Below are 12,961 nucleotides of genomic sequence, written 5' to 3' on the forward strand. Positions count from 1 at the left end.
GTTGATGACAAAGAATGTCCTGACATGACATACAATCTCGTAATTGAAACAGAACATGAGTAATCATATACAACAGGCCTATTCAGTTACACAAATCATAATATGTGGACTGTGGAGGATAATGGAAGATGACTGGACGCGACCATTTTTTAATACTGTGGTGGGGTGAACACTTTCATTGGGACTTCGGAAAAAAAATTATTTCCTCTGACAAAAGTGCAAAAAAATCATTGGATTTGTGTTCGTCTGTCTGACCTCATTGTGGAAAGTGGCTGTGGCTGCAATCCACGGCGCTTTTACAAATAAGAGGCTGTCAATGGCAAAAATGGCCAGGTGTCAAATAAGGCCTTGTTATTTAAACACAACATAAGTCAACATAAAGAGAACACCTACTGAGTAACACAAATCATAAGATTTGGATGACATAAAATGATAGAACATGGACACTACTATTTTTTTATTTATTTTGGGACAGGGGACCTCACACCAAAAAGAAAATGCATCTAAAGAATATTCCATTTGTGTTCATTTGCATGCGAGGATGTTTCTGTAATCATCAGTATGCGCTCTAAGAATAGCAACACAGTCAATGAATGGCCTGGTGCAACACAAATCACACTTCCATTCATTCCATTGTGATTCAAACGGGAAAAAGAAAAAAAATCCTCTTGAACAACGTTTTTATCTGGTTTGTTTGCTTTCTTGTACATAGAATGACATAAAGCTTGAGCGTAGACGGATGGGGCTCTACCATTGTTATTCTCTGGTGGGGTGAACGGTTCATTGTTTCACAATTGGCAAAAAGAGAAAATAATTCCTCGGTCCACCTTTGTATCCTGATTGGGAAATTAGTAGCGATGTCTGATCCTAGTTTTTTGACAATTGTGTGACAAGACTGGAATGTGTGCATGCAGGATGGTGCAGCAGTTCTCTGTTGACTTCGAGAAGTGCATCGAGGGCTCCGGGGACCAGATCGACACGGCCGAGCTGTCCGGCGGTGCCAAGATCAACCGCATCTTCCACGAACGCTTCCCCTTTGAGCTGGTCAAGGTTTGTCAGATTTGTTTTGAATTTGCGACCGTGTCAAAAACCGGAACCACGACGACACAGTGTGGCCTCCTTCTCAGATGGAGTTTGACGAGAAGGAGCTCCGCAAGGAGATCAGCTACGCCATCAAGAACATCCATGGCATCAGGCACGTTCGTCCTTCCGTTCACCTCTATGTCATATGACACACTCGCCACCTCCCTCGTCCTTTGCTTGACTCTATTAGCTCAGTCACCTCTGTTTCATCAATCTAGCGTCACGAAGCTAACCGCTAACTAAGGTCGTAGCGGTTAAGTGCGGTGGCGTTTTTATAAGAAACCTAATTAGTGGGGGCACTGGCCACTTAAAATAGGCTACATAACTGGATAACTACGGTATCAAGTGGTTCACCTCAGTTCTCCAAAGTACAGTTTTGAACCATACTGTACATCCTGATGTGGCTTTTATCCGTTAAGGGCCACAGGGGGAAGTGGCTGCTGAATGCGGGAGGCTCACAGGTTTTGTACGTTTCGGACCACATTCGTGGTAGACTGCCCCCCCACCCTCCACCCTCATCATGTTCTGATGGAGTCCCTCACGTTTCTCACTTTCTGATCAACGTCTGACACACTTTTCATATTTTATCGAGACTTTCTACGGATGAAACGTGGATGTTGAGCAGCTTTGGTGCGCGTTTGTGGCCGTGGCAGACTTGAATGAAGCTCTTCTCCTGGGTTTGGCTTTAAACTCTCTCTCTCAGAACACAGGCGCTATGTCAGACGAAACTACCATACACCCAAACTTGCTGTGAAAAATGTGACAAAACATGGCAAAACAGGACAAAACGCACACCGAACACAGCAAAACATGACAAAACTTGAAAGGCCCGTGAGGTGCCGAGGAAATACATATGCTTCCCGTCCCACGATGGACTGCCTCCATGTTTTGCAATGCCCCATTACGTTCAGTCATTATTTTGTTGGATTCACCCAGTTTTACTATGGCCAACTAGGTTACTCATCCACACCGTGGCAAGCTGTGGCAATTTTTTTTGACAGTTAAAAAATCTGGCCAGGCATCGAAGGCAAACACAGCCTTTCAAGTTTTCCCATCTCATTCCCTTGCGTTGTCTCACGTCCATCCACTTTTGTCCACGGTGGCATGAAACACGATCACCACTGCCGCCAGGAACATAGTGTAAACATAGCATTTTAGTTCATACCTGTATGAACTCTATGCCCCCCCCCCCCCCCCCCCCGACATAGACTTTAGCAACACAGATAAACAGACTTGCTCGCATTCTTTTGACTGGTTATGTCTCACGTTTGCGTGGCCACCTGTTACTATGCAGAGTTTGTAGGGCCCAACCATAGCTGTCCCATTAGCCAATAAAAAATAATGACCATATGCCACGCCCGCTAGGCTATTTGAATGATAACCAAGGGTAGAAACTGCTGTGTATGAATACAAAATCTGTCCATCCATCATCAGGGAGGTGACTTCTACTCGTGGCAAGTTTGTGTGGGTGTGTTTGATTCGTGAACCTGTGCTCTTTTGTATTGTTTGTCTTTCGTATGTATGAAATATATTGAACTTGACCATCATTAACCGTAATCACATTTTGTCTTCAGTACATGAGAAGGGTGCAGTGAGTCGTCCCTTGTCCTTTACGGTTGTTTATCTTTTGTTGAGTCATAGGGGAGGGGATAACGTTCTTCACAATTAACACCTTTTCTCTCTCGTCCAACTTTTTCTTTCTTGTCTGCGTGGCTGGCTCTGACGAGCAGAACTGGTCTCTTCACCCCGGACATGGCCTTTGAGACCATTGTGAAAAGGCAGATTGGGAAGATAAAAGAGCCTTGCACCAAATGTGTGGATATGGTCATGTCTGAGCTAGTCAATACGGTTAGACAGTGTACCAAAAAGGTAAAACAAATGTATTAAATAGTGGCTAGCAACTTTTCATTTTGTGTGTTTTCAAATCCCTCGTCCGCAAAGACCCGCCGCTCTCACTCACTCTCCCTATTCTCCCGAGACCTTGCGGCTTGCTCCAGCCTCCTTTGGTTGTTTTTGGACAGCAAGGGGCCTGGGGTGGGCTGCAGTACACCTGCCTTGTCTTCTGCGGTTGCATTTTGCTGGACAGGCTGTCCCGTGTTATAGAGTTCTGCTGATTGGGGGGGGATATAAAAAAATAAAAATGAAAAAAAAAGTATGGAGGCTGAGTTGTTGTGAATGTATGGCTGCCACGGAAGGAGAAGTGAATGTATGTTTATTTTTTGTACAGTGGAACCTCAAAGTCATACAAATTGAAATTACAGTGAAATTTTCTGGAAAATTATCCACTAAAGTCACATATAACATTCACAGCAGTAAGGGCTAAGAGGGAAAATGTGATAAAAGCAGTGCCCATTCAGAACATGATGTTACCGACAACAATATCTGTACAGGTTTTTTTTTTAAGGTTTTAAGATGGCGACAATCTTCACCTTGAATGAACTTGTTTGATTGGGATTATTTCCTATCGTCAAAACGACTAAGTAAGTGTTTTGCTTTGTCTTTGGCTTTTTTTTGTTTGTTTGTTTGCGTGTTTTATGATGCCACCACAGAAGAGTGCCAGTGATGGCAAATAGGAGAAATGTGATGATAACCATAGAAAAGGACAAAGGACATTGCGGTACCTTAGCAACAGCAATGGTCCCCAGTGTGTCTCTGTCCTGCCTGCTCAGTACATCTACAGATACAAATACAAGAGGAAAAGAACATACGCTGCAGTCTGCTACATTTAGTCTTTAGTATCTCCCACATGAAACATCAAAGAATGAATGCATTTACCTTTACTATTTTACTATAGAGCAATTATAGTTAACTATGTTTTTACACTCCAAGTTTTTATAATAACAATTTGGCCCTGGAATGGTTTAAGTCAATTTCCTTTCACATGACATTTCCATTATGTAGTAGGGAAAAATTACTCTAAATCTGAATGATGAACATGCCAAAACCGATTGCAAGGTTTCACTGTATTTTGTTATTGTATTTTATTTTTATTTTTTTTTAGCTATTTATTGTTGGGGAGGAAATGCATTATATGCTGTGGCCCAATCCCATTTGCATATATGGACAGGCTTCTTAATCATTTAATTAACCAATCAATTAATTACTCTATTTAATAATGCCCCATTGCACAAAGGGCGAATGCTTTTAAAGCACAACATCATTTCAATCTACGTTAACCCCCTCGAGTTGTCCTGTTAATTTTGCCCTTTTTGGTACATGAAGATGAAATTCAATTAAAGCATCATCAATTTGTAGGCTAACTACATCTCTCTCATGTTAACAAAACTAACCTGCAAACAAGAAGGTATCACTATATTTATGCATCTACTCTTGTTTGCAGCTCATGCTTTCATTTATTAAACCAAATTTTAGAGTCTCCCCCAAATTCCCTCAAACCTTTTTTCCTAGTGTGGAATTGGGGCACTGTTGATGACAAACTTCTCTTTCCTAATTTTAACTGGCAACCATATTGGATGACCTCAGCGTCCAGACTTGCGTGTGTGTGTGTGTGTGTGTGCGTGTGCGTGTGCGTGAAACCGCAACCGTGCACCTGCAGCCTAAAAGAGCCATGTTGGTCTTTTTAAAAAAATAAAAATAGAAATTTGTGTGGGCCGAATTCCAACTCCACCTTGACAGAAGCCTTCCAAGAGCAACCTGGATGGCTCTACTGGGATGCTCTGTGTTATTTTTGGGATACAGCATGTGGAAAAGGGAGGTGTCAGGAGCAGGCGGTGTGCACGACTGCGGTCTCACTCTTTCTCCCGTCTCGTCCCGAGGAGCAAAAAAATAAATAAATAAAAATAAGTCTCACTTGCATTTTCTTCCTTCTGTGCTATTTTATCTTCCCGCTCATCTCTCCTTGTCTTTTTCATCCAGAATACGTTGGCTCAAATCCATCCTCTTTCTTCTCTCTCCCCTCCTCCTTCTTTTGCTTCTCCGCTTCCTTTCCCGCCTCTTTTTTTAATTTCTTTTATTTCAATGTTGTCTCCCCTACCACCTGCCTATCCCTACAGGACGGGTCTGTTCACCCCTGACCTGGCCTTTGAGGCAATAGTGAAAAAGCAGATCCAAAAACTGAAGGAGCCCACACTGAAGTGTATAGACATGGTTGTGAGCGAGCTCACCTTCACCATACAAAAGTGTAGTCAAAAGGTAAAAATAAAAGAAAGGCTTTTTGTGATACCTTTCTAAAGTGTGCAGGTAGGGGCAGACCGATGGCTGGGCTCTTACAGTATTCGCTCTAATTATTGACTTTAAGACATTTTGTTTTAAAATTTAAAATGTGTCTCTACTGAAGCATGAAGATACGATGGTCTATTAACCTAAATGATGCCTAAAAAATATATACTGAACTAAAATTAATAATAAGAATACTTACTATCCATTTCTACTTCTAATCAATGCAAATTTAGATATTTATAGCACAGGAAATGATAGAAAAAGAAACACGAAGTTGAACTTTAGCCAATTGAAACTGTCGCCTTCGTCTGCATGGTAATGCATATACGAACAGGACATGAAGCTCCGATTGTAGGTATTTGGTTTGTACATTTTCTATCCCTTAAAAATAATGTGCCCAACTACCTTAAATTTTGGAATCATGGTGCTTTCTTGATGTGTATTTAAATATTTATGACAGGGGAAATGTTGGAAAAAAGAAGCAGGATGTTTGACTTTAGCCAATTGAAATCAGGAGGTTATTTAAAGGTGCAATATTTTACCAAACTAACTTTTTCTAGTGTTTGAGATGTAGTCTTGTCTCTATGGTGCCTCAGTAAACGTTAAATATGAATGACAATATTCCGCACATTCCTGAGTTCCAGACCTTTTTTTCTGCTAAAAGACCTGAAATCAGGTCATTTGAATTTCTCGAGCTTATCTACATCACTAGCGAAGATCTCCGCCTACCTCTACGCTCCCAAGCCACCACTGTAAACATAACAAACATGTGCTCTCACAAGTGGGTCTTCTACAAGGAGGCAATCAGTCAGAGGAAAGGGGGCAGTCTTATCCAATGGACAAAGCGGATACAAAACTGAGTCAAACAGAAGTAACTGTGAAAGGGGCCTTTTCTGGACACTCGTATGACAAAACCAAGGTGTTTTTGAAATTAAATTGACGCTTTTATACTCAGTCCATGTTAGAGAGCCATTCTGTGGAGGTCTAAATAGCCAAAATATGGGAACTTTAAAGTATCGTTAGCATGCTAACTGCAATGGAAACGGGTGAAGCAGCAAGTGTGAGCATTTACTGAGTACTTTCTCAGTCTCTATTTATGAAAATGCCCAACAACCTTCTGTTTTGTGACAATATAAGGCTTATATGACATAGATTTGGGCATGGAAATCTTGGAAACCGGAACCAGTGAAATTTAAGAGGATATTTAATGTATCATTAGAATGCTAATCCTTTGCAATATTTCTTTTATTAATTACATTTATGCCCAACTGCCAGCTGTAATCGGTCTCTCCTTACTCAAGGCTTTACCCGTGTGACCATTTTATACACACTTGTTTTACTTTCCATTTGTTTTATGCGCAATTGTTGGCCTTCTTTTGATAGTTTAGCACCTTTATTTCAACTTAATCTGCATGTTAGGTAGTTTTATTTCATATTTGACCTTACCATGCCCACAGATCTCTTCATTTGACCCACCTTGTCTCTGTCTTTGTCCTCATCGTTTATGAACATAATGTGGCTTGACTGATTGTGTAGTTCCACTCAAGGACTAACTAATCCCTTTCCACCATCTAGATTATTATTATTTTTATTTTTTTTCTACCTGCTTTCAATTGTCTTCCATCCTGTCATCCTCTTGCCCAAATGAGAGCGTGACCTCCTTTGGATTTCTCCTCTTTGTCACGCTGTTACAGGAGCTTGATTTCCACTTAGAGACTTACTGTTTTTAAAGATAGACTGTACACAGTGCTTGGGAAAATCCACAAAGGGGTCAGTTTGAAGTCGACCTCATCCCCCCTGCCCTCAGACCCCTCCTCTTTGCTCCTTTTGCATTGCACATTTTGCACCTCTGCATGCAGCCTTGCGTGTGACCAAAAAAAAAAAAAAACTAAATCTCTTCATGTTGCAATGTGTCTTACTCTATTGCTACCTGCAAAAATTGACAATTATATAACTCTTTTTGCTCACCAAGTTGACTTCCCAACCGAAAAATATGCACTAGCAAAGTATATGCTTCGTGAGCTGAGGTCTTGCCTTTATATATATATAATTCATTTAAAAGCCATCCTGTTAACTCTCTTTTTGTCACAATCAGAAGTTACTAGAATGGCACTCAGTTGATCTAAAACCTCGACCAAGGCCTACTAAAGAAAGTCCTAAATTAGATCAGTACCAAATTGTACCCATCTCTTGCATGTGCTTTAATTTAATCACCAAGACATACTGCACACATTATTCACTCGGAAATTAAGGAATATATGTAGAAAACAAACAAAAAATATAAACACAAGTAGAAAAAAAAGATCTGCATGGGCTCTCGTTTACTGCTCGCAGATTGCAAAATTTTTCATTTTAAGGTCAATAATTCCCGTTTTTCTAGATACCGAAAACTGTCAGGTTACAGTGCATTAATTCTTTTAATAAAATCCAATTAAATTCTGAGTGTGTTGGTTTGTGACTTGGGAGAGGAAAAAGAGGACTGATCATTCCTATTTGACTCTCCTTGAAGATGCATTGTGACATGCAATTAAAAAAATATAAATATATTTTTTTCCCTTTTCTTTAAGTGTCTGTGTCAACAATGGAGGCCTGCGCTTGTGTGTCTTTCTGTGTTTGTGTGTTTGCGTGTGTGTGCGCGCGTGTGTGTATGTGTGTGTGTGTGTGTGTGTGTGTGTCGTTGTGGCTTTGCTATGAGCTCATGGAAAAAGCCCCTCAGTGTGCTGGGAAAGAGACGATCCTCTGCCAGGAACATCGTTCATCTTGCATTTGTGTGGCAGTATCACAGACTTTGCACTATTCCTCTCATTGTTTTATTTTTTACACATAATATCACCTAAAAAGTTGACACGACTGGCGCTTAGTCTGTGATAAACCTTTCTCTCAACCCAGAACACTTTTCTTTGTGGATTGTTTTATCGTACCGGCAGTAGAGCTGTGTGTTGTGGTTCAGTGAGAGGAGTAATGTAGCGTTTCATGCGTGTGCGTGTGCACTGACACGTGCGTCCGACCCACTGTGCCGTGTGCTTGCAGCTGGCCCAGTACCCAATGCTGAGAGAAGAGATGGAGAGAATCGTTACTCAGCACATCAGAGACAGAGAGAGCCGCACTAAAAGCCAGGTAACATGACAACAGGAAGCTGTAATGAATAACATTTGTGACATTTAGTTAATTTACTGTAAATAGAAAACAACTGTATATACAGACCCTTTCCCCAAAAAAATTATATCATGGGAAAGTTTATTACTTTCATAATTTAATTCAAAAAGGTAAACTTTCATAGATTATAGATTCAGGCCTCACAATTTAAACCATTTCAAGTATTTGTTTATTTTTACATAATTTGGGCTTCCAGCTCATAAAACCCACGAAATCAGGAATTCAACAAAAATTTAATACTGTGAAGAAATCAGACCAAGTTTTGCAAGCCATAAATGTTTTCAACTGAGTGTCACACACTAATCATCTACTAAACTCAAAGCACCTGCCCAGGTTTCCCCATGTGTCATTAAATTGCTTCAATTTGGTTCAATTGTCTCAGTTGGGTTCAATATGGGGAAGATTGCCGACTTGACAACTGGCCAGACAACCAGCATTGATACCCTCCATCAGATGGGTAAGCCACAAAGGTTCATAGCGAAGGAGGCTGGCTGCTTCACAGAGTGCCAAGCATATAAATGGAAAGCCTAGTGGAAGGACAAAATGTGGCAGGAGAAGCTGCACCAGCAAAAGAGATGACTGTGGGCTTCAGCGGGTCATCGAACAAGAGAAGATTCAAGAATCTAGCAGAGATCCAGAAAGTGTGGAATGAGGCGGGAGTCACAGCTTCAAAAACCACCACATTCCGACGCATCCGGGAGATGGGCGACAACTGTCGGGTTCCTCGGGTCAAGCCGCTTCTGAGCCTGAGCCAACGCAGGAAGCGTCTCAACTGGGCCAATGAGAAGACGGGCTGGACTGTTGGCCAGTGGTCCGAGGTCCAGTCCTTCCAATGAAAGTGAAGCGTGCCTTTCATTCGGGAATCAAGATCCAAGGGTTTGGAGGAAGACGGGTGAAGAACAGAACCCAAGCTGCCTGAGTTCCAGTGTAAAATATCCAATATATGATTTGTGGTACAATGTCCAGTGCAGGTGTTGGTAAACTGCTTTCTTAAATCCAAGGTCAACGCAACAGTGTACCAGAATGTTTTAAAGGACTTCATGATTCCTTCTGCTGAGGATCTGTATGGAGATGCAGATTTCATCTTCCAGCAGGACCTGGCCCCTGGCCCCTGCCCATACCAGCATATATATATATATATATATATATATATATATATATATATATATATATATATATATATATATATATATATATATATACACATACATGCATACATACATACACACACGTAAACTATGTGATTTAAGAAAAAGAAAAATCAGAAAAAGAAAAAAAAATTAAGAAAAAGAAAAATCATTTGTGTGTACGTAATACTCTACATTACTGGTTGTACAGTGCCCTTAGCCCAGTTCCCAGGCTAATAGAGTATGTGTTGAACCTTAATTTATCAATTTAACAGCAAAACCTTAAGATGAAGTTTTTCTATTGTTTATATTATTGTTTTGTATTTTTTACAATTTGATCTTTTCAATGTTTTAATTAATTAAAATGAAATTTTATTATATTAATTATTTTTATTGTTTAAATTACATTCATGTTCTATTTTATATTATTTTTCTATGTGTATTTAATTTTTATTGCATTCATTTTGCGTTTTTATTCTGATTCCTATTTTGTATTATTATTTTTATTTACATCAGGTAATTTAGGACAAAAACAATCAGAGGGTTGTTTTAGGGCCATTTTGTCAGAAAATAATTAATAGAATATTGAGAAATTATTGCACATTAGTTGCTCCAAAACATTTGTTGTTGTAAATTTATATGCTATTGTAATTTATAAATAATCACATTGTATAACTATATTTATACATATATTTTTCTCTTATGTGCATACATTTTAACCAAGCACCCCCTTGCACAAACATTAAACTTTGCCATTACTGCTACTAAAATAAATAACAATTATTACTGTCCTGTAAGGCTTAATGTTTTGCCGCTAAAGACAGAAAAATAAATACCTAACATGTAATACATTTTTACATATCAACACACAGCACAATTGGTTGTTTTGTAAATCTAACACACACACAAATTCTGCCAAAATTGGATTGTGAAGCATTTATTTTAACTTTGCAACGGTGAGTTGAGCAATGCTAAATGTTGTCCTCGTTCGTCAGGTGCTCCTGCTGATCGACATCGAGTTGTCCTACATGAACACCAACCATGAGGACTTCATTGGCTTCGCCAAGTGAGTCAGCGTTATCCTTTCGAGCAAGATGCCCTCTCTTTGTAGCCGTGCCCCCCATGCTTGTGTTTGTGTGTTCCATGCAGTGCCCAACAGAGGATCAACCAGGTGAACAAGAAGAAGGCAGCTGGAAATCAGGTGATAATGTTCACCGTGTTCTTTTTGTATGCGTCTTGAGGCTGTTAGCGCATGCACAGAGCACCTTTGTAATACAGTGAAGCCTCTGCACAGTATTTATAAATTAGAATCAGGATTTTTGTACAACTTGAGAACTAGTTTAATCTGTAAAATTTCAGTTGAATCCCAAGATGTACAACTTTGGAGGCTGCACATTAGCATTAAAATGTATAGTACGTAGCAGGTCTTTACCAAGGCTGGTTTGTCTTTTAAAAATCTCTATTTGCTCTTTGAAAACTTTCTCTGGAATAAGCAAGTCAGTTTTCACAAGAATTGAGCAGGCTTTTGTGCTACATAGCAATTTGTGGAAAACTGACATTTTTGGTTTGGCTTTATTTTTATAACATTTAATACAGTACATGTCATAACATTTAATACAGTACATATACCGTACCTACCTAAGCCTTATGCTATATTTAGCCTAACCCAAGGTCAGTATAGTATATAGCCAGGTATCGTGAGACATTTTGCGGCTGTGAGTGTGTTACTGTCTGTGCACCCTGCACGGGGGCACGCACAGTATAATTAACTGCTTAAGTTTTCGTAAAATTTTCAACTAAATTCCTGAGTATATTGCTTACAAAAATGTAAAAACTCGTTTCTTTTAAACATCTTCAACTAAAAACACACAAACACATCCATTAAACCACAACAAGCGAATAGGGTGAGCACACATCATGATGATACATTCGCAATTCTGCTTTTGCATGACTTGCATCCCACTTTGGACCTCTTGAAGCATTCTTCGATCATAGCGTCTTTGTGCATTCTTTCACTCTTTTTTTTGTTTCTTCTGCTCACTGTATCATCTTTTCGTGTGATTTCCCATTGTATGTTGCCTCTCCTCTTCTATGTGTGGCTTGTGTGCTGCTGCAGGATGAGATCATGGTGAGTAGTGACTGCACGCCTGAATGAATTTAAATAAAAATAAATACACTGTATGTCTTTGTAAATGTGCTACATTCCAGCATTGTGTGCAAAGTAAGCTTCCTATACCAGTAGTTTGGCTGGTGGCTGTGGTGGAAAATACTCGGCTGCTTCCTCTTCCTTTATTATTTATATAGGTGTATTATTTTACACACTCAACACTTGCATCACAGGACGATCAGTCAAACCTGCTAGTACAGTATAAACAAAACCTAAAGGCTTCTTTATACTCGTGCGGACGGCGACCGCGCTGACGTCACTGTGGTTATCCCGCACTCAGTTCCCGCACCCTTTATACTCGAGCACAACCCACGTGCGCTGTTTTGAAAGTGTGCTGCAGTTCTCCTCCAAGTCGGGGGTGTCGCTACAGCTGGTATTGGCTAGGATGCCACAGGGTGGAGTTTCCTCTGCATTTTTTGACCATTTCCAGTAGCCGTTTTTACTTTACTTTCCGTAACAAGGAACAAAGCAACAACAATGGCGACCGTGGAACAGAGTCTGCTAGAACAAATGGACCTAGATGACCAGATGATACGTTTAATTATGCTGCAAAATCGATCGAGAAGGCGACGGCGTAGGTGCTACGTGGAACCGGGAGGAACGCTGACTACATCATCACAGCATGTGACAAAAACGAACCAATCACAAAAGATGATCTCCGCGGCATTCTACGTGCAGCAACGATTTTTGCCGTGTGCCCGTCAAGCTACGCAGAGGGGCCGCTTGGGCCAATTCGTCGGTCACGTGATGCAATGCGGACGTTGTCAGCCGCGCGGGAGTATAAAGAGGCCTTAACTCTTCCTGCATCCCTTTTGTTTGGACCACTTCCCAACCTTCCCTCACCCCTATCCAGAACAGTGGCTCATACGTCCCTTCTGTGTTTGACAGTTGTCATAGCCACCACCCAGGTTGGGGGCGGGAGGGGCAAAGGTTAAAGTTGCTGTAAACAGTGGTGATTTGCACTTCCTGTTTACCTGTGGATGTAGTTGGCCCTCAAAGACCCCCAACTGCTTCTCTTCTCCATCTTAGATTTACTTTTTAATAGAGGCCCCCCCCACCCTCCTCCATCCCCATTATGAGTGTTTACTACATGGGAAATCATTTGTCTTTTGGCCTCATTAAAAGTGGCCTTGTGTACATAAACATTTTAAAGTGTGTCACAGTCAGAAATATGCATTTTTCAAAACCACAGTGGAAAATCTTAGCTTGTTCCATCGATTTTGTATGGATTTCAAAACTATTTTTCCTA

At 40.4% G+C, this 12,961-nt stretch overlaps 1 protein-coding gene across 18 annotated transcripts in view; it reads left to right on the top strand.

Annotated features, from left to right (window-relative positions):
* The window catches only part of dnm1a (dynamin 1a), a 56,028-nt gene that overhangs the window by 11,709 nt on the left and 31,358 nt on the right, over positions 1-12,961 (top strand). For 12 of the 18 annotated variants that reach the window (XR_009769929.1, XM_061698759.1, XM_061698761.1 and 9 more), the window contains exons 8-14: positions 915-1,050; positions 1,128-1,195; positions 2,814-2,952; positions 8,293-8,379; positions 10,541-10,611; positions 10,695-10,746; positions 11,662-11,673. Coding sequence is in view for 17 of the 18 variants with exons in the window: in XM_061698759.1 (XP_061554743.1) it covers positions 915-1,050; positions 1,128-1,195; positions 2,814-2,952; positions 8,293-8,379; positions 10,541-10,611; positions 10,695-10,746; positions 11,662-11,673 (565 nt within the window). In the remaining variant the exon portion in view is untranslated. Of the gene's footprint in view, positions 1-914; positions 1,051-1,127; positions 1,196-2,813; positions 2,953-5,096; positions 5,236-8,292; positions 8,380-10,540; positions 10,612-10,694; positions 10,747-11,661; positions 11,674-12,961 lie in introns of all 18 variants that reach the window. The other 6 variants (XM_061698750.1, XM_061698752.1, XM_061698763.1 and 3 more) reach the window with 3 other exon arrangements.

This window comes from Phycodurus eques, chromosome 15, assembly GCF_024500275.1.
Source record: "Phycodurus eques isolate BA_2022a chromosome 15, UOR_Pequ_1.1, whole genome shotgun sequence".
Lineage (NCBI taxonomy): Eukaryota > Metazoa > Chordata > Actinopteri > Syngnathiformes > Syngnathidae > Phycodurus > Phycodurus eques.